Source organism: Lagenorhynchus albirostris, chromosome 6 (genome assembly GCF_949774975.1).
Source record: "Lagenorhynchus albirostris chromosome 6, mLagAlb1.1, whole genome shotgun sequence".
NCBI classification, from domain to species: domain Eukaryota; kingdom Metazoa; phylum Chordata; class Mammalia; order Artiodactyla; family Delphinidae; genus Lagenorhynchus; species Lagenorhynchus albirostris.
In genome coordinates, this window is record NC_083100.1 from 7,223,621 (window position 1) to 7,250,468 (window position 26,848).

At 41.2% G+C, this 26,848-nt stretch overlaps 1 protein-coding gene across 7 annotated transcripts in view; it reads right to left on the minus strand.

Moving 5' to 3' along the window:
• Nucleotides 1-5,756: 5,756 nt before the first annotated feature.
• Nucleotides 5,757-26,848, minus strand: part of GIGYF2 (GRB10 interacting GYF protein 2) — a 124,481-nt gene continuing 103,389 nt past the window's right edge. For 6 of the 7 annotated variants that reach the window (XM_060151830.1, XM_060151835.1, XM_060151832.1 and 3 more), the window contains 7 exons: nt 18,963-19,085; nt 16,054-16,263; nt 15,716-15,918; nt 14,394-14,548; nt 12,703-12,887; nt 11,768-11,915; nt 5,757-7,599 (listed from right to left, as the gene is read on the minus strand). In XM_060151830.1, the coding sequence (XP_060007813.1) occupies nt 7,532-7,599; nt 11,768-11,915; nt 12,703-12,887; nt 14,394-14,548; nt 15,716-15,918; nt 16,054-16,263; nt 18,963-19,085 (1,092 nt within the window). In that variant the 3' untranslated portion in view covers nt 5,757-7,531. The remainder of the gene's footprint in view (nt 7,600-11,767; nt 11,916-12,702; nt 12,888-14,393; nt 14,549-15,715; nt 15,919-16,053; nt 16,264-18,962; nt 19,086-26,848) is intronic. The other variant, XR_009541013.1, reaches the window with a different exon arrangement.

Genomic DNA, 26,848 nt, shown 5'->3' on the forward strand with positions numbered 1-26,848 from the left:
CATCAATGAATGTTAAAACTGCTACATGAAAGATCAACAGAACTTTTATAATGGATGAATCAACCTGATAGCAACAGGACTGATGAATTGACACAGTGAAAATGGGACAACCAGACAATGCTGCCTGTGATGCAACAGGACGTACAGCAAGTTACGTATTCTTGGAGGGGGAGGGGAGAATCTGAATCCAATTAAGTTTCTAGACCTGACTACTCATTCACAGATGTGGGGGAGAGTAACAAATTGACACTGTAAGGACGCTCCTTGCTGAGTCCACATTATGGGATGTTCTGTGGGTAAATGATCTTGTTTTTCAATTTTTTTTTTTTTTGAGGGGAAACTGGTTAGACTAAAAGAGACTTAAACATAGCAACCAAATGCGATCCGTGAACCTCATTTTGATTCTGATTCAAACTTTTGTAAAAAGACATTTTTAAGATAACCTGAAAAAATCATACAGACTGGGTTTAGATACTAAGAAATTATTAATATTCTTAATGTGGTACTGACATGTTCTTTTTTTAAAGGTATCTTTGTTACCATGCACATTAAAATATTTACGAGTGACTCGATATCTAGGATTTGTTTTAAAATATTCTAAGGGAAAAAAGGTGAGATTAAAAACACAAAATTGGTAAAACGGTAGGAGTTCGTTACATTAGCTGCTGTGACTGAAAGTTGTGTCCCTCAAGATTTTTATGTTGGAAGCCCTAGTCCCAATGGGATGGTATTCAGAGGTGGGGCCTTGGGGAGGTGGTTAGGGTTAGATTAGGTCATGAGGGTGGGGTCCTCCTTGTAATGGGATAAAAAGACGATTTTTAAGAGATAAAAAGATGGGATAGAAAGAGACCTGAGATCTCCTTCTCTGCCATGTGAGGACATAACAAGAAGATGGCCATGTGCAAACCAGGATGACTCTCACCAGACACTTGATCTGTCAGCACCTAGATCGTGGGACTTCCCAGCCCAGACTAAAGACAGTAGTCTACTTCAATGTATGCTGAAGTTTTTTCAATTAATAAGAAAAAAAACTGAACTCAGGCAAAAGCTAATTAAAGACGAAAGCTGCAGTAACCTCAGTACTGTTAAGGACTCAAATCCCTTGGGAATGAAGGTTTACGTCACCCACCAGCTCAAGGGCTGGTGGAAGGCAAAAAGAACATGAAATGGGAAATGAGGAAGTTGTACAAATATCACCCACAGCCTCATAACAAAGAACAGAAACAAAAACTGATGTATATTTTATTCCTTGCTGTATATATACATATATATATACACCAATTTTTCATATATATGTGTGTGTGTGTGTGTGTATATATATATATATATAAAAATAAAATTTAGTCGTTAAGATACTAATTATCCAGGTGAGACTGTAAGTGAATCGAAGAGATATTAGTATCACCTAGAAAAGGATATGATGACTGACCATTAGATAAGGTATTAGTGATTTCCCTAGTTACTAATCCTTCAGTAATCTTACCTTCCTACTCTTCCAACGCCAATTCTTTTTTCTCCCCTGCCCTCCGCCCGCATTTCTTTTGACTGAATATTTAGGACGGTTTCTGATTCATGATGGGACCCTGACCTGCTTAGGGCTTAACTTGACGTTATCAAAAGAAGTCAGAAAATCCAAGTCAGTGACTCATTCCCTTAACTGAGGCTCACCATGCCTTACATTTTGACCTGGGTCTGGTTTAGTAAAACCACAACGGGTATTTGTCAAAGACTCACACTAAAACACAAGTGCTAAATCTGCAAACACCAAGTGTCAGCAATATGCTGCAAAGATGTACAGATGCACACACAGATCACACTTGCACATATGCACTCAGGAGGTGAGAGCTGAAGGAAACCTCACAGATCAGCTAGGCCAGTAGTTCCCCACTCAAGCTGTCCGTTTAGGATCACTTAGGGCACCTAAAAAATAATTTCCAGTGCTGGGCCCCACCCTAAATAAGAAACCATGGGACATGGGGCTCAGGGACTGATTTTTGTTTCAAGTTCATCATTTGATCTGGGCCAACCTCCTCATCTGACAGGCAAGGAAACTGAGACCCAGAGACAGGACAGGAAGGACAGGTTAATAACGAAGCTGGTACTAATATCCAGTCTCCTGGAACTCATGCCACATTACCTTCCTGAGGGGTACTTCTTTACACTGATTTTCAGATGTCTAAGAGGGAGGCTGCCCATTTTTAATACGTCCCATTGCACCTACACGTGAGCCCACAAACTCCCTTCTCTCTTGCAAAATGGCCTACAAATATTTATCAAGCATTTATGTGCTGGGCATTGCACTATGCAACTACATTTTAAGTTACTGATCACAGCTACCTCACAGTTCCCATTTCACAGATGGGGAAATAAATACTTGCCTAAAGGAGATAGCAGGATCAACTTTCAAATCCGACAGCTTGACTCTAGTGCCCCCATCCACAAAACCACTCATAGGTTCATGCCACAGGGTACCTTTAAAAACACACACGCTCACACACACACCAAAAACCTAGATTCTGAATAGAATTGGGGGTTGCTAGACACAGCAAGGTTGAGCCCTTGGAAATCACTCGTTTCCCAGCTCTGCACAAGAATGGAACAGGGCCTGTGCCGAGCCCCCTCGTCAGGGTAACCACTAGGATTCCTTTCCCATGGTGGATGTGCACAGACTCAACCATCCCAAACCCTTCCAACTTCAAAGCAGGCTAAAGAGAATGACAGTGGTAGAGGCTGCTGCCGATGTAACATCCATTCCCTGTGTTTCTTAGAAACAGAATCTCAATGGTATTTGGGGTGGCAAACCACTCAACTAAAACCCCCATTTCCAGCTTTTTTTTTTTTTTTGCGGCACGCGGGCCTCTCACTGTTGTGGCCTCTCCCGTTGCGGAGCACAGGCTCCGGATGCGCAGGCTCAGCGGCCATGGCTCACGGGCCCAGCCGCTCTGCGGCATGTGGGATCTTCCCAGACCGGGGCACGAACCCGTGTCCCCTGCATCGGCAGGCGGACACTCAACCACTGTGCCACCAGGGAAGTTCTCCAGCCTTTCTTGAACTAACTATAGTTACGTATCCACGTTCCAGTTTAAAAGACTAAGGATGTTTGGTAGAGCTCCCAAAAGAGCTCCTCAAGGAAGGCTGACTGAACAGGGAGGTGTGCTCCCTGAGCCTCACCCCAATCCTTCCTCCTGCCTGGAATACAGGCATGATGGTTGGTGCTCTAGCAGTCACCTTGGACCATGAGTGACCTTGAGAATGGAAGCCGCAACCAGGAGGGTAAAACAGAAAGAACCTGGGTCCCTGAGCCACACCAGCCTTGGACTGATGACCTCCAGATTTCACTTGAGAAATACACTATCTTGTTTAAGTCACTGTTACTTTGTATCTTATTATATGCAGCCAAACCTAACAATGACCCACTGACCCTCAGGACTACTTCTCATGCTAAAGGAGGCATTCAAAGGAGAAAACAACTGACTACCAAGGGAAAATAATCCCCCACTCCTAGATTTGGGGGGACAAGTAAACAATCTTTAAGAAATGATGTCTCTGCTTAAGACCAGCTGGACTGAACTGAGTGTTGAAGCTACAGTGAGTTCCATCCCCATGATGTCATCACTTTGCCAGTAACGAAAGGGGAGGCAACTGCAGCTTTTAGGCTGCAGGGCAGTTGCTGCAATTAGGGAAGAGCCCAGTTCTCTTCTCCTGCTTCCCAACATCTATGTGCTGTTTCTCCCATACATTGAACCATAGCAGTGTTTGTTACTTTAGCTGCAAAACACTCCCACTGACAAATCCCTGGAGGGAAACTCTTCTCTCAGGGGCTCCAGGTGCCCTTCCAGAACCAACACTACCAAAAGCTATGCGGGTCCGTCATACTCAGGGCATCTGACAATGTCTGTAAAATGATCACACATCTGGCTGCCTCAAGGTTCCCAGGCTCTCCACGGTCCCAGCAAGCACTGTGGCTTCATCAGGAATTGCCTGCGCTCACAGCCATCCTCTAGAGCTGGGCTTTTTTCTTTTTGTTCCCAAATAACCCATTAACTATGAGGCCAACTTCCATTTGGAACGTGCTCTCAGCTGCACCTTACTCTATTTAGAACGTGTATGCCTGTTGCACTTCCCACACTGGAAGCAAAGGAGACAACTAGGTTCATTTCACATCAGAATCATACACAGACTTTTTCATTAATAATATGGAGAGGACATTTTGTATAAAACAAACTTCAATTTCTTCACCTGATCAATTTAAAATAGGGTGTAGAAAATGGCACACACACTATTTATGTGTATATATTTGTATATATGTATTATTTAAAATAAAGCCTGAAGTCCCATTATCCTGAAATTAAAAAGAAAAAAATAACCCCTCAATTTAGAGCCAACGAAGAACTGAAGTTCCTTGATATATATGCATCAACTAATTTTATGCAGCTATTTCCCCAAAACAGCAACAATAGTACCTCTCATCCCACATGCTCTTCTATAAAGTGACCTTACCACTCATTCCATCAAGGGAGATGTTGGAGGTGACCATGTTCCCCAACCCCCTGAATCTGAAAGAGCTTGTGACTACTTTCACACAGTGTCACAGGAGTGACACTATGTGACTCCTGAGTCCAGGTCAGAAGAGGTGATGCAGCCTCTGCCCGGTTCTCTGGGGGAAGCCAACTGCCAAAGAAGTCCACCTACCCTGAAGCTGCCATGCTGGAGAGGGCACACGTAGTTCCTCCAGCCACCAACCCAGCTGAGCTTCCCGGCACTAGCCAGCGTCAACTGCCATTCACACGAGTGAGCCCTCGTGCCGCCCAACCTATCAAACCTTCCTAAGATCGCAGCCCCAGCTGACCTCTGACCATAACCAGAGGAGACACCATGGAAGAACCGCCCAGCTGAGCCCTCCCCACAGAGTCCTGACTCATAAAATTACCAATAAAATGCAAGGGTTGCTTGTAAGCCAGTTTGCGGGTAATTTGTTATGTAGCAACAGTATCCAGAACACCGACTACCTTGGGGAAAGTATCCATAATCAAACTACCTTGTCTGGGTATGTTTTTTAAATCTCTGACTTAAAACAACTGGAAGCAAACAGTTACAAAACAAATACTTTAAAACTCAGGAAGAGTTTAGATAATCTGCAAGTAAGTTCACAGAAAGAGCTAAGAACGTGGTTGCTCGAAGTGAAAGAGTGAGCAAATGAGAATGTGAAAATTGGTAGAACTGAGACAGAAACAAACATTCTTAGGAAAGAGTGGTTTCTTTCCACCATGTGGGAAATTCCTCAGGTAGAAGCAATGCTCCTGGTTAAGCTAATGGAATGTTCCATGACTAAAACGACGTTGCTCCCTGAAGTCTGCCTACCCCTCCCCCAAATGTTTGTGTTTTATTTTAAAATTTCCCCTGAACAAGCATACAATAGAATCTAGCTTGGAAGGTGTGGTCAGGCTCTGGAGGGGGCACCTTCAGGGGTGTGTGTCTGTGTTGTGAGGACAGGAGACGATCTGCAGGTCAGCAGAAAGGGGCAGAGGAGGAAAGACATTTAATCAACTTACCCACGTTTACCTTGACCTCTACATTCTCAAATACAGAACCAAGTCAGCGTTCCATAGCCTGCCAGAGAAAGCCACAGCTGCGTCCATGTCTTGGGTGCTCACTTGTCTGGAGCTTTTCCATGGTGCCAAGAAGATGGTTTGGTGGAAAACTCAGCCTTGACAAGGGTGAGTACAAGAAGTGTACTCAGATAAAATACCACCAGGTTTTATTTAAGTTCCTTTTTATTTTCCTCCACACTGGCAAAAGTTCCGAGGGAGCTTAAAGTTTTGTAAACATTTTAACTATCCCTCTTCCCCACCCCCCACTTTTGAATTTACAAAGCAAAGGAGAGCAGGAGCCCCAATTTTTAATGGTTCCCCATCTCCTCATGCTATTTGATCCAAAAACTATGTACAAGTCTGTAGCAGTCTCTGTATAGTTATTGTACATGTTTAAGAGGGAGGGAGGCAAAAAGGGACAGGGAGAATGGTGATCCAAAAGAATAAAAACAGAAACCCAAATATAATCATCCAAAACCAAACTGCTCTCAGAGCAACTCCAGCCTTCTTCGGGCAATGATGACAGAAAGAAAAGGCGCTCTACCAGGAGCCACCCGAACCACAGCACTTCTTGCACAGGGGCGGACGGTCCAAAGGCTCCAGACCAAAGTGTGATTGGCAATTCCAGGTGATGTTCTGTGGGGGGTTGGCAGAGGCAGGAAGAGTATTGTTTATAAATAGGGCTTGAATACATTTTATATCTGAAGTGAAGGGGTATTATGAGGCCACAACCAGAAACCAGAACCAGGCTTCTCTCTCCTGTTCTCTCCCATCCCCTCCAGCCCACTGCAATCTCCTGTATAGTGGTTTCCATGGATGAAGGTCTTAAAGATGGTCAGGTTTTGTATGTTCTTTTTTCAGAAAAGGCAAGCAACTTGCCATTCCAGAATCTTTAAACAAAACCTTTCGGGGCCACAGCAAGACACACACGCAATGCTCTGAGGAAGCAGATGAAATTCCGGGCTTTTATCAGAAGCAGAAGTTTATCCCTATCCAAAATGAAATTACACATATTCATACATATGGTAAAGATCCTAACTGCCTCTTAAACGAGACAAATTTTCAGCAGAAAGGCCCAAAACAAACTGGTCCTAGTCCTCTGAAGTAAAAATATTTATGGGAAAAAATCCGTTTTTGTAAGAAAGAAAAATTAAAAATAAGTCCCTCTCCCAGGCCACAGGGCTTCCTTTGTCCAATCAGGTTGGAGTATGCCAGGGGAGAAGTCAGCTTGCTTGGAAGTCACTATCTAATGAAGAAAAAACATGAATCCTTTCTCTGAAAGGATGCTCAGAAAGAAGAGGCGAGGGGTGTGCAACATCAAACCAATCAATCTAAACTCCATCCCACTCAGGGCCTCTTTGATGCAATCCCAGAGTTAGCAGCGGCAATGCAACCTTCAGACTGGAAGAGCTCTCACTGTGTCTCTGTCGGACACTCAAATCACAGTCCATGGGCGTTTTTGTTGCTGGCCAATGTCTGTTACCATTAACTCTCTTCATGATTGCACCAGTCAGACCCCATGCCCATTTTTTTTGGGGGGGGGGAGGGGAGAAGGAGAAGAAAAACAAAATAGAAGGAAAAAAGTGACAAGAGAAAGTAAATTGCTATTGGCAGATCCCAACACACTTTCTGGGAGACAGTAGGTGAAATCACGGCACAGTAAACACGTCTGCCCAAAATCAGCCTTGTTGGGGAGTAATCCCAACTGCCACCCCCAAGACACAGGGTCTGGTCCACTTATCTACAGTCTGAGATGCTCACCAACAAAAATGGTTTAAAGAATCTTGGACACAAAGGGCTGGAAGAAAAAGCCTGAGATGATCGGTTCTGTGATTTGTTGCAGTGATAAAGAGTATATGGTGAGTAAGTGTCGTGTCCAAAGGTGCAGAATCCATGGTCAGCAGAGAAAAGAGGGAAGGCCAGTCCGCTCTGGCAGGTGCTCAGTAGTCATCCAAAGTCTCGATTTCACCCATATTGAGTCGCTCCGATGAAGCATTGACTGAAAACCCTGCAGGGAAAAATTGGCAACGAGTGACTGACCACACCCAGACAACCATGTGGCTCAAATTCTAGGCAGGCAGCTGGAATTTTAGTCTCCTGTTTTTGAGCACACAAATAGGGATACTAAAAGGAGGGAGAAGAAAGGATAAAAGTCAATGTAATGGTTTTTTTGTCCTTCCAATTAGACATTCTATTTTTATATGTTTTATCTTAAGGTTCTGATATAATTTAATTAGGGAGGAAACACACACACACACATAAACCCAGCACCACTGCTTAAAAAGAACTGCAAACCACTGCCTTAGAGAGTCCTGAGTAGAGCCTGGGTTTTAAGTGTGTTTTAAGGGCCAGGTTGGCTAGGGGGGAAGTTCATTCAGAAGGTGTACCTTAAAAGAATGGGGCAGGGGGAGGGCAGGAGTAACACACTAAGTACTTCGTAACCACTCGACCAAATGACTGTGAAATGTGAGTGGGAATAACACTATTGGGTTGGCCAAAAATTTCGTTTGGGTTTTTCCATAAGATGTTATAGAAAAACCCAAATGAACTTTTTGGCCAACCCAATACTTCAGCCCCATTCGTTATCGGGAATACTTTGGGTCCAAAACTTTGTCAAAGTTCTGGTCAAGAGATTTTGCTTTCAGTGGTAGGAGGCTCCAGGGAAGACCCACTACAAGATCCTTAGAGCCCTCAGATGTTCTTCCTATCACAGAGCAGACAGCACAGAAACATTAAACTACTTTATTCGACTCAATCTACTCTAAGTAGACCAGCAAAGGGAAGGATTTCATTTAGCAATATTAACTGATTGAAATGCAATCTGGTTTAGAAAAAGCAGTACTAGCACAGCCACTGAAGGCGACAGGTAGCACTTACAAACACTACTGAGGTTTGGAAACCTAATGCCATCAGCACGTGTAATTTTTCAATGAACTCCATGATCAGAGATTGATAAAAAGTACTATTAACAAGGCCTCTTTGAAATGAGTGATTCTCAGAAAGCTTTCAGTTCATCCACCCTAAATGAAATCCCAAACTGTTTCAGCTGCTATTTGAATATCAAAAAGTAAACAGGCGATGCTCTCCAGTCTAAAGGCAGTTCTGTTAGTATTGAGTTTTCTGCCCCCTCCTTTTTGTTCTTTAATGTTCAAGTTTTCAAATACACATTTTAAATGTACCAATAATAAACAAAAAAATGCCTTACATAATAAAAATAGCTTAATTACATTACATTCTTGATTCCAAAATATCATGACTTGAAAAAATAAACACGCCTATTTATTAACCAAGGAAGCTGTGGTACAAGCTGCTTACAAGGCCTCCTACTGGGAGAGGCTAGGATTCCAAATCCCAACCTGAGTTCTACCCCTCAACTGTGTTCCCATAACCTGCAAGATTTTTTCCCTTGAAAATAATGAAAGGCTTAGTGTTCATATTTGAAAATAACAGTTAATTAGGTAAGTGCAAAAACCTAAAGACCAAACAGTTTATGAAATGAACTATTACTCTATTCTGAAGCAGGTTTTTCTTTGACTTCACATATATCTCAAGAACAAATGAAATGTGATAAAAACAATAATGAGCCACATGAAATAAAAGTGGGAATGTAACAAAAACACAAACTAAATCAATTTTAGTCATACAAACACAGGAAGGGAAAAGAAGCCTGGGGCCAAACAAAGTTAAGTATTCGCTGCTATAATATGACGATTACCGGGCTGGGCTTTTAGCAGACATGGTCTCATTTACCTGTCCAAAAAACCAGTAAGGAGGGCACGTCTCCTCCCCACTGGACAGAAGGGGGAGCTCTGGGATATAATGAGACCCCATGCAATACAAATGAGGATGTAAGCCCAATATGCCCAGCTCTAAAGACTATATTAGGTTCAGAACAACAGACTCCCACTCACATAATTTCTGTAAGGTTTGGGAGACTGTTTCTATAAGGAAAGTATGACTGGTGAAAAAATGGTATTGTGTGTGTGTATTTCTCATATCCAAGTACAGGATGCTGGCTCACAATGGCACTTGGTAGCTCTAAAAACTAGAAGAAAACACAAGAGTACAATGGAGGACATGATCATTAAAATGAAGCTGGAATCTCTCTGAAGGTTTGTTTTAGAAGCAAAATTCTCTTTTGATCAACGACCACTTTCTCAATGGATACTTTGGGGTCAAATTAATGGATACTTTGGGGTCAAATTTGAAGCTGTTTTCCCATTATGTGCATGGGGAACTTGTGACTGATGGATGTTTGTTAATTTTTCTTAATCTATAAGTCAATAAGGCATATATCAATTAAAAACAATAATAAATGGATATGAGTAGGTAAGGGGCAGAAATTATCAGATGAATTTCCAGAGGAAAGTTTAGTTGAGCAGAAATTCTCATTAAATGGTGCAAGCAAGAGCCCACCCAAGTGAGCTTCTTCAGTATTTTGTTGAACAGTTTTACTTCCCTTATATTAATTTTTTTTCTTCCCTTTCAAGATACATATTCCTTAAAACTCTATTCCTAGAATGACCTATGTCTCATTCCCTTGAAGGGGGATTTTAAGTCCCTTTCTTTCTTAGGTCTATAAGAGGAGATGGGGTCAGATCAGATATTTAATCCAAAAACCTTAACCTCATTTTCAGAGGAACCTTTTCCCTGAGAACCTTTTCCCCCCTCCCCCCACAAGTACCACAGCTAAATAGCGGGGGATTCTTAGCTAGAGCTCACAACCAGAACTGAAGGAACACTCTTAAATCTACATTCACCTATCTCTGTCAAAACTGGATAAATTTTGGACTGTTCCATCCATCCTTAACCTGAACTTCCAAGACATGCAGAAGAAAACAAAATTTCGCCAGATCTCTAGGTTTCCGAAGCCAGCTTGCAGAGCACCAGTTCCCGAGGGCAATCCTCAAAGCTGGGTTTCTGTTACTGATATTTTGATTTCTCCAGCGCAGGAAACCTCTGAAGTATGGATACTACCAAGGGCAGAGCAATCTACCTCTTGCTGTGCTATCAGCTCTTTCATCTCTGTATCATGCCTCCTAGTCACTTCACACTCAATCTACCCAACACTTAAACACTGCATCATTCCCCCGTAAGCCTGCTCCACTTTCCAGGGCTCATCATTTTAGCAAAAGGGCAACTCTTTTCATCCGGCTGCCCACACCTTTCCATTCTCCTTGTCCATCCCCTAAATTTCTAAAATCCATCTAACTCCTCTCCATCTCCACTGCCAAAACCCTATTCCAGGCCACCAGTACCTTTCATCTGGTCTATACTGCAGCCTCCTAACTTTTCTGCCTGATTTCCCAATCTGCCACCTTGGCCAATATAACCATTCTATTCCAGACAACACAGTTTTATAATAGCCTATTCTACATTCATAAATAGAGAATAATATTAATTTCATCATTGCCTGTGAGGTTGTTAGGGCCAACTTAAGAAACACAGGTGGCCCATCAGCTTTGCCTATGCTGTTTATTATTCCAGAAACACCATTCCCTATCCTTCCTGTCTTTCAAAGCCCCAATTCAGGTGTCACCTTTTCCCCAAGGAAAAGGCTGCTCTGTATGAAGACACTGGTCCTCAATGTTAGATAAGAGTAGCCATGGGTAACACAGAAGAGTGAAAACAGGCCTGCTCTGAAACCCCAGCTGCACTGCTAAATGCTGTGTGACTCTGGGAAATGTCTTAAATCCTCTAGGCCTTGGTTTACTCATTGGTAAAGCTGGAACATCACCTCATAATGCAGGATAATTATGAGAATTGTATTATACACACAGTGAATGTCAACAAATACTGGTTCTTTTCTGTGAACATGTGACTGGATTTATGGTCTGCTTCCACACAAATCAGCATTTTAAATAACTTTTTCTGTTGTCCATTAGTATTATTTTCCAACTAAACTGAAAGTTTTTTTTAAAGAAATTCATGTTAGATATGAAAAAAAACTTTAAAACTGAAGGCACCGCACAATGTATTACTTTTCTTACTCCCTGTAGCACATGAGGCATAGCTCCTGCACTGAGATGCCCAGTAAATACTGACTACTAACTTTGAACTGGTCAAAAACATTTATTTTTTATAAGAAGTATTTCCCTTCATGAAAAACATTCCACCATGGGACTCACATATAATCTCCCACCAACACCCAGCTAAGACATTAGGCCTGTGCTCACCTAATAAACTGGGATCTGCTCGGACCATCTTCTGCTTTTTCTTCTTCTTGCCACTTTGTACAGCTTCAAAATTAGACTGTTGGTTGTTGCTTTGATTGGTCTGAAATACTGAATGGAGTGCACTGTGGTTCATCCCCCACACAGAGTCCTGTAAAACGAGATAGCACAACTGAGGTTACATAGTGGATACAGGCTTGGCCCACTCCGAGGAAATGGTTGACCTGGGTCTCACCTTACCAAGGATGAGTTTAAAAACAGAAAGCCTACCGTGGATTCTGGTAATAACGAAACTAAGAACAGTCCACTGAGGCATGCTTTCCCTTCATTTAGATTCAGACATCCCACTTGAGCTCTGTCTCCACAAGGCCCCTCCTGGTAACTCCAGGTGTCCACACTGCTGTGACAGCACAGCTGTCAAAACCTCTCCAGATATACATGGACTCTGTATCATCCACTAGGAATTGGCTCTTTGGTAATCCACACCTCTCACCTACTCAAAGTGGAAGGTTCCTTTGTTCTCTGGGGCCCATCAACAACGTGTGAAATGTCTGACAGGTTATAGTACTGTCAGTACTGGGTACCAGTGGATCCTGAGCAGCAGAGAGCTAACATTTGTAAGTTTTAACTATTTAAAACCAAATTTATGGTCTATGACAAGTTGGAATTTGCAATTTGACAGAGGCACTTATATGAACCAAGAACAATGGGGCTGATATGCCTAACAGAGAATGAATGGCTATATTTGCTAATTGGGAAATTCACAAAGGTCTCTGGACACTGAATTTGAAAATATCAAGTCCACCATGTTTTAAAAGGTTCCAGTCACGTGATATACAAAAATGGGAACATTGTTCTAATTTTCATTTCTCTGGCTGCTCAACATTTCAAGACATTAACACTCACAAGGGCACTGCACTCACTCTGCTGCCTCATACCTGCTGCTGCGGCGGCGGCTGTTGCTGCTGCGGCTGCCGCTGGCTGGCTTTCTGTTTGGCGCGGCGCTCCAGGAACTGCTTGGCAAACTCCTTGGCCTCAGAGGTATCTCCTAAATAGGCCCTAATGTAATCATGGACCTCATAAGGAGATTCTACTTCTTTCAGGAAAGAAACAAATGTGGGAACTGTAATATGAGAGGAAACAAGACATAAAGAGTAACAATGAAATATCACACAGAAGAGATCAGTTTCAGTTTTTAATATATTTTAACACCCAATACAGACATTAATGATGGAGACTTGAAAGGCATGTAGCTATTATGTTAAATATTCTTCAGTCTCCTCTGGAGTAGTAGTGGGGGGGACCCACTATCACTGCAATGCCCCAAATCATGTGAAATAGCACAGAGACAAAGATACCATGCATGTTTAGTTTCACTAAACGTTATTTTGGTAGAAACTAAATCATGTTGATCGAAACAACTGTTTGTCTAAGGCTAAAGTCATCTGGGGATTCATTTCTTTTCCCCTTAAATTCAATCAGTATTTATTAAGTGTGATAATGTGGGCAGGCACCACAACAGATACTGAAGATATAGGCATAGCCTCCTTTCACTTCACTGAGATATCCTAAGTTTACAAGAAAAATGGAACATGAAGCAGTGTGGTGCAGGAGAAAAGCACAAGTATCAGAGTTAGACAGACATGGGTTTAAAACCTGATTCTGAAATTTGCTGACTGTGTGACCTTGATGAGTTACTTAACCATTCTGAGCCTCTGTTTCCTAATTTATAAAATGGGGATAACATCACCTACATTGTAAACGTATGTCATAAAATTACTGCAAAAATTAGATACCTAGGATAACACATGTTAACCCCTATAAAGTGCCTAGTACATGGTAGTGCTTAATGGATGGTAGCCATTGCTATTTTTCACCACTCTTTTCTCTGGCTCGAGCGGACCATTGGTTATTGTTACAATGCTACAAAGGAACCCTTCAATTCCTTTACTGCTCTGTTTTTAAAAGATTCTTGGTTTTAGAAAAGACATCAGAGGTGGACTAGTTCAACAAAGCCCATGAGTTATGGGAATCCCTTCCACACCAAGCTGGAGGGTAAGGGAAAGACTCACTTCCATCTAAGGCTGATAATTCTTCTTTGTGAACAACTAACAATTAGCAAGTTTTTCTTCAAATTGAGCTGAAATCTTTTCACTTGCATACATTATGGGTCTTAGCTTTATCCTACACAAAATAAGTCTACTTGCTCTGTCACATGATTCCCACCCCTGCCCCCAAAGGCAGGAAGGGAAAAACCTCACATCACCTCAGACTTCTCTTGCCCAGGCTGACCTCTGTCCCCACTATAACAGTTACTCTCCTTTGTCCATCTGGCAATGCCCCCCATAAAATGAGCAGTATGGAACTATGACCTCTTCTTCCCTGTACGTTATAAGACAGCCTAAGGTAGCATCTACTTTTTGGTAACCACTGATAACCTATTTCAGCATAGTATTATAGAACTTTTCTATAATACTATTAAAGAGTCAAGTTCCTATGGTAGGTGCAGGACTTGACCTCCATCAGATTTCACCTCCTGAGTGTTGGCCCATCATCATTCCAATTTTCTAACTCTTTGTGGGTCCTGCTCTGCCATTCCACATGCTGGGTTTCCCTCCCCAATTCTTACCATCCAAGTTATTTGCCGTATTAAGGGCATGAAGCATCTGTTCACACCACTGGGTAAATCCATCTTGGGCTTTATTTACTCCCTGAAAGAGCTTCAGCAATTTTTCTTCTTCTTCTACTTTCTTATTCTGCCGGTTAGACACACCTACAGATTTACTAAAGCAAAACAATAGGGTGATATTATATTCCCAGAAACTGTTACTATATGATTATACTCTAACACCATAAATAGACAATGTCTTGGCAACACTGGATGGCTGTCCAGCAATCCAATTCTTGGCTCCAAAAATGAAAACAAACAAACAAACAACAACAAACCCGAAATAAAAAAACTGAAATACTGGGGGTGGGGGGGTGGGTTACTCAATACCCCTTAAAATCTAGCCTCAGTTAATACATTCTAGTTTGTGAATACAGGGCTTCTTTTCAGAGAAATTATTAAATGTTCCCCTATGTGTCCTTCAGTAAGACTTTAAATTTTGCTAAGCCTCAGTTTCCTCATCTGTAAAATGGTACTAATACTTCTTTGGGTTATCAAAAGGAATAATGATACTATATGCAAAGGCCTAGAGCATAGTGCCTGGCAAAAATGCTCAATAAACTGACATTTAGTGTCCTATTCATAACACATTAAGCCCTCAATCAAGAAGAAATACTCTGACAACAAACACTACCATTTATTAAGTAGTTACTATGTGCCAGGCACTTTACTAACTACTTCACATGTATTCATTTAACCTTTAGAACCATACCCATGAAGTTATTATCTTCATTTTATAGATGAGGGAACTGAGGCTCAAAGAGGTTCCCTCTTGCCCAAGGTCACACAGCTAATAAGTGGTAGTGCTGGGATTTGAGTTGATGTATTTAACATTAAAACCCATGTTCGTTCAATAAAACTGTATACTAAGGAAAGAAAGATGAATGTAAAATGTAACTAATTTATCATAAAAATAAAATGGTTTTAGTGTTTATAATACTCATAGTATAAGTAACTTAAAAATATAAATTTAGAGAAAAACGCTAAAATCTAGAAAATACCTTGGTGAAATATTCCACAGCAATAACAAAAATATTAAGTGGTTACCATGTGACAGGCAATGGACTAAGTGTCCAGCAACCAAAGGAGCTCCTAGTATAATATAGATGTGTTTCCACAGGGAAGAAAAGCAATCATCAAACTATGACCTCACATGGTAGGATACAGGTGAAAATAAGTAAAAACTAAATAACTACCTTTCTCTGGCCACCCCATATCCTACTCCTCACACGCCGCTTCCCCCAACCCACCAAAGAGCATAGGTTGATCATTTTGAGCCCTACCTGAGACTGGCGTTTTTATTTTTGTTTGTTGAATTCCTGGGTCCCACCTCTTTCACTGCATCATCCCAGAATCCCATGTTGGAATTTTTAGTGTCAGCATTACTCCAGATACTACTGACTAGGTCAGATGCCCACTGGTTAGGGGGACCAGCATTTAGAGAGCCCCAGACAGAATTCCCAAGGCTGGTGTGCAGGTTGGAATGCTGTTAAAGAAAAGGAGACAAATAATTACAGTTAACAATATTAAAAAGATAAAAAGGGAGTCCACAAAAGTTAGGAAAGATAACTTAACTTATAACACCAGTCCATACAGTGACTGCTTAGGAAAATGAACCCACCGGATTATTCCGGGCTCTGCTGGGTTGCTGGTGCTGCTGCTGCTGCTGCTGCTGCTTCTGCATTTGCCTGGCTTCTTCCTGTTGTATCTCCAGAAGGGACTTTGCAGTACCTGCGGGTTTGCTGACATTCCCCCACCCTGAGAGCTTCTGCTGTTGCTGCTGTTGCTGCTGCTGGAGAGCTTTCATCAATTCCCTCTGCTGGCGCCTCTGCTGCAGGCACAGAAACAGAAGGCAACTCAGGATTCCGTTGTTTAAAAAAATAGTTACAAATGTCCAGTATACTAAATGGAATGTAAATACATAGCAGCTATATGAAATTAAACACCATGACAGAGTTAACTCCTCTACTGCAAATAAAGATGTAAACTGCCAGAAGTACTAACAGGAGAATAAAAAGAAATTAAGAATTACTTCTTAAAAATTAAGTAGGGCTTTTGGTTAAGCATAAAGGCAAAATATATGTTTACTTCCAAAGCCCTACCAAAATGACAGAAAAAATTTTTTTTCTAAAGCATAAACCTTAAGGACAAAGAGAATAAAATAGACTTTAAAAGCTGGAAAGCAGGCAGATAAAGAGAGCCAATATAACAGACCCAGTAAGTTGAAACCTAAGTAAAGGAAGCTCAGAAACAGGCCAATTCACAGAAAAAGCTCAGGAATTAGAGGTAGGGGTATCTCACATAGAAGAAGACAGGCTGAAGGTCTGTAAAAAGCAGCACGGAGACCCTGACTACCTCCCCAACCCAAAGCAGTTAACAGCTATCCCTCTCTCCCCAGAAGAAAATTAAAACTTTCCATTTTAAAGAGGCTGAACCAGATTAGCGGATTAGTCTATAGGAAAGCTGACCCAGGACAAGAGAATACACCTACAGATACCAACAGATGGTGGGACTCCAACAGAACAGACCATTACAGAGACCACTACGGAAAAGCCCAGCAAGGTGCTGTATATACCAGAACCTCCAAACAGCTTTTCTGTGCCTTATTCCTAAATATGAATGAATAGCCCAGGATCAACAAACACTTGACAGAGCTTCTAAGATGAAAGCCAAAGACCAAATCAAACAAAATTCTGTGGAAACAGAAACAAGACAAGGGAAAATAGGAGCTAGCTTTTTAAAATGCTATCAGTAAGTAATATTTTTAGAGGTAAGGTAGTGCAGTCAGTAAAACAAGAATAAGAGGCTATAAAAAGAAACACTTAGAGTAACAACATATGGACTCAGAACTTCAAAATAAGAGAACATACATTAGAAGTTCAATAGAAGGACTGAAAGATAGGACTGAAGAAATACCCCATCAGAAAAGATAAGAGATGGAAAGCAGGAGAGAAAACCAGAATCAGTTCAGGAGGGCAACATGCAGATGACAAGAATTCGAGAAAAACAGAGCACCTGTGCAGCAAGCCAAGCGTGCGTTCAGGTCTGAACAGATTACAGGGTCCTGGAAAGGACACCTCCAGGGAAAGAATGAAACAGAATTGTCATAGATTTTCCCTATGTGAGAAATATGTATGGAGTGGCATTTTATACCTTTTGAAGAGTGTAGGAAGACTTAAGAGTTCAAAGAAAATTAATCAAATAAAAACACAAGGCAATTATTAACTTCTAACAGACAAAAATATGAACAAGAAAAGACCTGTGATTTCAACTCTGATGACCACTATTATTATTTTTAAGCAGAGACCAAAATTACTGAAACAATTTCTAGCCTTGAAGGGGGAAGATATAGTCTGCTCTGCATTCAGCTGTTAAACTTTTAGAAAAGAGAGATGATTTCAGAGAAAGTTCAGTCTATTTTTTTATTTTAAGAGGGTGGGAAATAAGATAATTTTTTAAGGTGAAGCAACATTTTAACCTACTGGATGACATCATGCACACTACATGGTAAACTTGTACAGACAATTCCCGGGGCCTTCAGTGAACCACACCACCGAGACCAGAATGACAGCTTGCATTCGCGAACAACCTGACTGCTCTGCCTCAAATTATATCCACATAAATCACTTTCTTCAAGACTCTGCTACCTCATGCCACCTTTTGAGAGAGGCCTTCCCAGATAGCACTACCTAAAACTAGACAATCACTACTACCACCAATACTAGCCCCAATTCCCAACCCTCTCTCTATGCCTCTCCTCACTTTATTGTTCTTTCTGACACATATTGCCTCTAGAACTCCATGATTTACTTAATTTTTATTGTCCATGTCCCCTCAACCAAAGGTAAGCTTTATGAAGGCAGAGAATTTTGTCTGTTTTAGACTCAGCTATATCCCCAGACTGAAACTGTAACTGAGTAGCAACTATGTGATGGACAGATGGATGGATGGGTGGGTGAATATGGCACCTAATGGCATGCTGAGCCAAACCATTTTCCTTATTTTCTCTCTTCTATCAAGAACTGTGCTCTGCTGCCCCCTCCCCAACCCCTTTCACTCTTCTGTATCCTTCCTATCCTAATGAGGAACTGTAGGATACAGACTTACAGGCAGAGAGGCGTTATTTCTGTCATATTTTAAGTTTTTCTAGGTTAGTCAGAAAACCCAATACCCTTTAGGGAAAAAAGTATTCTACATTCTAAGCATCAAATTTATAAAAGGATATCTGCATAAAACTCACCCCCAATTTTGAAACACCCAAGTAACTTTTATTTACGAGCTATTCTCTCAAGAGCTATGGTTAAAATGTTTAAGGTAACTGAACATTTATGTATCCAATCTTAATGCTATTCCTATGAGATCCTTCATACTTGCTAGAGACCATATTACAGGATAAAGAGGTGAATAACACATATCCAATTCAGACACACAGCAGCTCTGACAATAATAGTTATCTTTAGTAGCCACTCATCCATGATGCACACTAGCTATTCACTGACTGTCTAGATCACTGTTACTTTTAAAACTTACCTCCTCTCGAAGTTGCCGTTCTCGTTCCTCTTCTAGTTTTTGGATTTCAGCCAATGATAGTGTTGCCTGGGACTGACATGCTGTCGTATTGGACTGCTGGCCCCATGTTGAAGAAGAGGGAAGCTAACAAAAAAGGAAGGCAAACGAGTTCATGAGGAAACATGTACAGGAAACAAAGGGGCAATAATGCATTAAGTACAGCCAGAACATTCATGTTTCTTTCAACTCCATTTATAACACTCAATTCAAATTTCCTTCTTCAATCCTTTTACGTACTACTCTCCCAGTCAGTCTGCTTTTACGTAATTTTTTTGTCACAAGATTATTTTAAAACAACTTAAGTACATCAATACACTTTTATTTGATCTATCATTACGAAACTGCAAATTTGTTACACCTGGCATTGACATATACACCAATATACAACCATAAAGAGAAAGAAGTAAACAAAAGAATCACTAAGTTTTTAATCCAAGGAGGTAATAAAGGACAAGATATGCTACTTTCCAATGAAAGTAGCAAGGGCAAGATTTGTGAAGGGAGAGCTGAGGTGGGCAGCTGAGGAAAGATGCCAGGCACAGTTTTCTATCAGTCTTTCATGAAAGGGAGTTAACCAGGCTGTGCCTTCTAGTAGTGAGCACTAAGCTGGTTTTAATCAATAATTCTATTTTTCCTATGCCTTAAAATTATCAACTAAAATAAAGTGTAAATATATGAGTCCTGAATACTTTAGTGTTCTCAAAAGCTTGATTATTTCTAGGGGAATCCCTTGGCCTTTCTGGGCCAGAAGAAAGATACACTCTAATTTTGAGACATCTTAAGGCTCTTAAAAGCAAACAAAAACCAAATCTAACCAGACTTAAAATATGTTTAATAGAAACAATACATGAGCATGGATGGATCAAAACAAACAAAATGCCAAACAGTCCCAAAAAAGAATGGCTCTTCAGTAGGAATCTCTAAAACTGGAACTGATGCGATACGAGTAAAAACAGTTTAAACTGTCACTGATGTTACCAGACAGCTCTCCAAATGAGTACCCTCAACACTACCGAACATAATAGATCCTTTAACATTTTTTGCCCAATGATGGGTAGTACCGGCATTTCTCTCAAAATGCACCTGTGCTAGGGTAGGAGAGGGGTACAGGAGGCAGCTAAGAGAGAAAGATGGGGGACTAAGTAGGCAAAGTTGAGCACAAATGAACTCTTTTTCTCCACAGGAAATGACACGTTTTGGAAAGCACTATCAAGATCAAACCTGGCAGCAGATCTCAAACCTGGTGGCATCACCTGGAGGACCCGTAAAAATGTAGATGCCCCAGCCCCACACTCAAGGAATCAAAAGACCCAAAGGTAAAGCCAACCAATTCGCATATTTTTGTAATTCTGATGCAGTCAGAACCAGCAACCACTGATGCTGTCGAAAATCTCACTGGCTGTATCACCCCGCGGTACCCAGAAACCAATCGCCAGTCCTCTTCAGCAGAAACTCAGCCAGCATCAAGGACAGATTCACTGCCTCCTGAAATGGCCTATTCCTCTTTCAAGAACCTCTGAAATCCTCCTATATTTTGTGCCAAAGTATACTTCACTGTACTTTTTGCTCATGATTCATGAGTCTGCTCTCTGGAGTAATGCAGAACCAATCTGAGTCTTTTTCACATGACAGACAAACGTCTGCAGATAGCTATCAATTTCCCTTAAATCTTATTTGTACATAAGAAATAATACCCCATCACTCCATCAACATTGCCTCAGGGCATTTTCCAGTTCAACCAACATCCTGTACTGCCCACTCAGAGAACTGAAGTTTGTCAATCACGCTTTTCATAACAACTCTTTCCCAAGTCAGAAGCAAACAGTTGGGAATTTGGTACATTTTCTGCCCCCTGAATGTCTAATTATACTTTGCTGATTTAAAAAACATTACTTTTTTTTTCCTGCCCTGACATTGCTACCTTACTTTTTCAACACTATTTTTGATAACATTTCTTTAAGAAAATCTGCTAAAACTCAGTAAGAACAGAGAGTCTGCAGTACCATGACCCACTCTCTCCCAACTCCTAGCTCAGCCAGACAGAAACACTACTTCAGATGAAGGCAGCAAAGAACACAGGCCTCCCTCTCTCCCCGTTAGCTGACAGTCAGTGGGCTGCCTTCCCGGGAAGTGCACGATATCAACAATTCTCATCCTGGCTCCAGCTACCTGTTGCAAAGGCTAAGCTACGGACAAACACAGCTGAGAGGAGAGGTGGCTCCCTTCTTATGCCTAGCCCCGACTTCTGGGATGGAAACTACACAGTGCTACAGAGGCTACTAGGGCCCTGGCTGCCACTTTGAAAGGCAGAGGTTCCACCCCACCAGGAGAGGCAAGCCAAGAAGACCTGAGGCTACTGCCCCTCCCCCAAGGGCTCAATTCATAAAGCAGGCGCCATTGTTCTCAGCTCCAGAGCTGTGACTCTGGGACTTCTGTCTTGAAGCAGAGGTGGGTGGAACAGATTGGAATAGAGAGAGCTGCAGACCTCTTCCCAAAGGAACTGACTTCATTTGCAACAGAGTGTGGAGAGTGAGGAGTTCAACCCTAAGGGCACTTTCAAAAACAGTGGATGTTGCAGTGAAAGGCAAGGGGTTAACTGGTAGATTCACTGGAGATACAGGCTAAACTGTACTCTGCTTCTTTGTCTCAGAGAACCAAGCTAGAAGGAGTCTGCCTAGGGTCAGAACAAATCTCAAATATAAACCTCAGGAAGTACCTCTTCAAAAGAGCTTGAGTTTGATTGGATCAGGCTTTTGGAACATTTTATGCCCAAGGGTTCTTCTGAGAAGAGAATAATCCAGTTAGCAACTAGTGGAGTTTAACAGCCTAAATGTGGAACAAGACAGTCAAGGAGAGCCCAGCCCAAACCACTGTCAGCCCAGAGTGACTGTGAGCATACCCAATGCTGCATCCCCAGAGAAGCCCCAGCAGAGGCTTCACACTATTGGGGGAGAGGCGGGGAAGTTCACTAAATTAATCTAGCTAGCCACAAAACAAATAATAATAATGAGTGGGGGTGGAGGGAGGACCAGAACCCAGAACTGCTACAGTGCATTAGCAAGAAAGTATATCTATATACCAGGAAAAAAGCTGGCAATAGAAACTGCCTGTGATAGTGAACGATCAGATGTCAGATTTAACAAAGACATCAAAGTCTTATAAATATGTTCAGAGAAGGAAACCATGATTAAAGGAGTAAAAGTAGACATGTTAACAATATCACATCAAATAAACAATATCAATAAAGATACAGAGGGCTTCCCTGGTGGCGCAGTGGTTGAGAGTCCGCTGCTGATGCAGGGGACACGGGTTCGTGCCCCGGTCCGGGAAGATCCCACATGCCGCGGAGCGGCTGGGCCCGTGAGCCGTGGCTGCTGAGCCTGCACGTCCGGAGCCTGTGCTCCGCAATGGGATAGGCCACAACAGTGAGAGACCCGTGTACCGCAAAAAAAAAATAATAATAATAATAAAGATACAGAGACTATTTTTTAAATAATCTATGAGATCAGAAATGAATTACAGGGGAAAAAACGTAAAAAACACAAACACAGAGAGGCTAAACGATACATTACTAAATAACCAAGAGATCACTGAAGAAATCAAAGAAGAAATCAAAAAATACCTAGAGACAAATTACAACAAAAACACGATGATCCAAAACCTATGGGATGCAGCAAAAGCAGTTCTAAGAGGGAAGTTTGTAGCAATACAAGCTTACCTCAAGAAACAAGAAAAATCTCAAATAAACAATCTAACCTTACACCTAAAGGAACTAGAGAAAGAAGAGCAAACAAAACCCAAAGTTAGCAGAAGGAAAGAAATCATAAATATCAGAGCAGAAATAAATGAAACAGAAACAAAGAAAACAACAGCAAAGATCAATAAAACTAAAAGCTGGTTCTTTTGAGAAGATAAACAAAATTGATAAACCATTAGCCAAACTCATCAAGAAAAAGAGGGAGAGGACTCAAATCAATAAAATTAGAAATGAAAAAGGAGAAGTTACAACAGACACCACAGAAATACAAAGCATCCTAAGAGACTACTACAAGCAACTCTATGCCAATAAAATGGACAACCTGTAAGAAATGGACAAATTCTTAGAAAGGTATAAGCTTCCCAGACTGAACCAGGAAGAAACAGAAAATATGAACAGACCAATCACAAGTAAGAAAATTGAAACTCTGATTAAAAATCTTCTGACAGGGCTTCCCTGGTGACTCAGTGGTTAAGAATCTGTCTGCCAGTGCAGAGGACACGGGTTCGAGCCCTGGTCTGGGAAGATCCCACATGCCGCGGAGCAACTAAGCCTGTGCGCCACAACTACTGAAGCCTGCACGCCTAGAGCCCGTGCTCCACAACAAGAGAAGCCATTGCAATGAGAAGCCCGCACACCGCAACGGAGAGTAGCCCCCGCTCGCCACAAGTAGAGAAAGCCCGGGCGCAGCAACGAAGACCCAACACAGCCAAAAATAAATAAATAAAAATAAATTTATTTAAAAAAAAAATCTTCCAACAAACAAAAGTCCAGGACTGGATGAGTTCACAGGTGAATTCTATCAAACATTTAGAGAAGAGCTAACACCCGTCCTTCTCAAACTCTTCCAAAAAATTGCGGAGGAAGGAACACTCCCAAACTCATTCTATGAGGCCACCCTGATACCAAAGCCAGACAAAGATATTACAAAAAAAGAAAATCACAGACCAATATCACTCATGAATATACATGCAAAAATGCTCAACAAAATACTAGCAAACAGAATCCAACAACACATTAAAAGGATCATACACCATGATCAAGTGGGATTTATCCCAGAGATGCAAGGATTCTTCAATATATGCAAATCAATCAATGTGATACACCATATTAACAAACTGAAGACTAAAAACCCTATGATCATCTCAATAGATGCAGAAAACGCTTTTGACAAAATTCAACACCCACTTACGATAAAAACTCTCCAGAAAGTGGGCAGAGAGGGAACCTACCTCAACATAATAAAGAACATATACAACAAACCCACAGCAAGCATCATTCTCAACGGTGAAAAACTGAAAGCATTTCCTCTAAGATCAGAAACAAGACAAGGATGTCTACTCCCACCACTATTATTCAACATAGTTTTGGAAGTCTTAGCCATGGCAATCAGAGAATAAAAAGAAATAAAAAGAATCCAAATCAGAAAAGAAGAAGTAAAACTGTCACTGTTTGTAGATGACATGATGCTATACATAGAGAATCCTAAAGATGTTACCAGAAAACTACTAGAGCTAATCAATGAATTTGGTAGACTAGCAGGATACAAAATTAATGCACAGAAATCTGTTGTATTCCTATATACTAATGACGAAAAATCTGAAAGAGAAATTAAGGAAACACTCCCATTTACCATTGCAACAAAAAGAATAAAATACCCAGGAATAAACCTACCTAGGGAGACAAAAGACCTGTATGCAGAAAACTATAAGACACTGATGAAAGAAATTAAAGATGACACAAACAGATGGAGAGATACACCATGTTCTTGGATTGGAAGAATCAACGTTGTGAAAATGACTAACTACCCAAAGCAATCTATAGATCCAGTGCAATCCCTATCAAACTACCAATGGCATTTTTTACAGAACTAGAACAAAAAAAATCTTAAAATTTGTATGGAGACACAGAAGACCCCAAATAGCCAAAGCGGTCTTGAGGGGAAAAAAATGATGCTGGAGGAATCAGACTCCCTGACTTCAGACTATACTACAAGGCTACAGTAATCAAGACAATATGGTACTGCCACAAAAACAGAAATACAGATCAATGGAACAGAATAGAAAGCCCAGAGATAAACCCACGCACCTGTGGTGAACTAACCTATGACAAAGGAAGCAAGGATATACAATGGAGAAAAGACAGTCTCTTCAATAAGTGGTGCTGGGAAAACTGGACAGCTACTTGTAAAAGAATGAAATTAGAACACTCCCTAACACCATACACAAAAATAAACTCAAAATGGATTAGAGACCTAAATGTAAGACCGGACAGTATAAAACTCTTATTAGAGGAAAACACAGGAGGAACACTCTTTGACATAAATCACAGCAAGATCTTTTTTGATCCACCTCCGAGAGCAATGGAAATAAAAACAAAAATAAACAAATGGGACCTAATGAAACTTAAAAGCTTTTGCAAAGCAAAGGAAACAAGACAAAAAGACAACCCTCAGAATGGGAGAAAATATTTGCAAACGAATCAATGGACAAAGGATTAATGTCCAAAATATATAAACAGCTCATGCAGCTCAATATTAAAAAAACAAACAGCCCAATCCAAAAATGGGCAGAAGACCTAAATAAACATTTCTCCAAAGAAGACATACAGATGGCCAAGAAGCACATGAAAAGCTGCTCAACATCGCTAATTATTAGAGAAATGCAAATCAAAACTACAATGAGGTATCACCTCACACCAGTTAGAATGCGCATCATCAGAAAATCTACAAACAACAAATGCTGGAGAGGGTGTGGAGAAAAGGGAACCCTCTTGCACTGTTGATGGGAATGTAAATTGATACAGCCACTATGGAGAACGGTATGGAGGTTCCTTAAAAAATGAAAAATAGAATTACCATATGACCCAGCAATCCCACTACTGGGCATATACCCTGAGAAAACCATAATTCAAAAAGACACATGCACCCCAATGTTTACTGCAGCACTATTTACAATAGCCAGGTCATGGAAACAACCTAAATGCCCATCGACAGACGAATGGATAAAGAAGATGGGGTACATATATACAATGGAATATTATTCAGCCATAAAAAGGAACGATACTGGGTCACTTGTAGAGATGTGGATGAATCTAGAGACTGTCATACAGAGTGAAGTAAGTCAGAAAGAGAAAAACAGATATTATATATTAACACATATATGTGGAACCTAGAATGGTACAGATGAACCGATCTGCAGGGTTGAAATTGAGACACAGATGTAGAGAACAAATGTATGGACACCAAGGGGGGGGTACGCGGCAGGAGGGTGGGGTGGTGGTGTGATGAATTGGGAGATTGGGATTGACATATATACACTAATATGTATAAAATGGATAACTAGGGCTTCCCTGGTGGCGCAGTAGTTGAGAGTCCGCCTGCCGATGCAGGGGACACGGGTTCGTGCCCTGGTCCAGGAGGATCCCACATGACGCGGAGCGGCTGGGCCCGTGAGCCATGGCCGCTGAGCCTGCGCGTCCGGAGCCTGTGCTCCGCAACGGGAGAGGCCACAACAGTGAGGCCCGCGTACCACATAAAAAAAAAAAAAGAACCAAAAGGAAATTCTGGAGTTCAAAAACGTAATAACTGAAATGAAAAATCACTGCAGGAGCTCAAAAGTATATCTGAACTGGCAAAAGAATTTAGTGAACTTGAAGAGAGAGCAACAGAGATTATGCAATCCAAAGAACAGAGAAAAAAAGAATAAAGAAAAATGGAGAGCCTTAGAGAAATGTGAGATACCACTGAGTGCACCAACATGTGCATAATGCAAGTATCAGAAGAAGAGGAAAGAGGAGCAGAAAAATTGTGACCTAAATCTCAAATTTATAGAAAAAACATTAATCTACATATCCAAGAAGCTGAACAAACTCCCAATAGGATAAACCCAAAGAGATCCACAAATAGACATTATCATGGTAAAAACGCTGAAAGCCAAAAACAAGGAGAAAATCTTGAAAGCAGCAATAAGGAGGAAAAACAAATTATCACTTACTAGGGAATCCCAATAAAATCAACATCTGACTTCTCATCAGAAACAATGAAGGCCAGAAGGCAGTGGGATAAGATATTCAAAGTCTTCAAATGAAC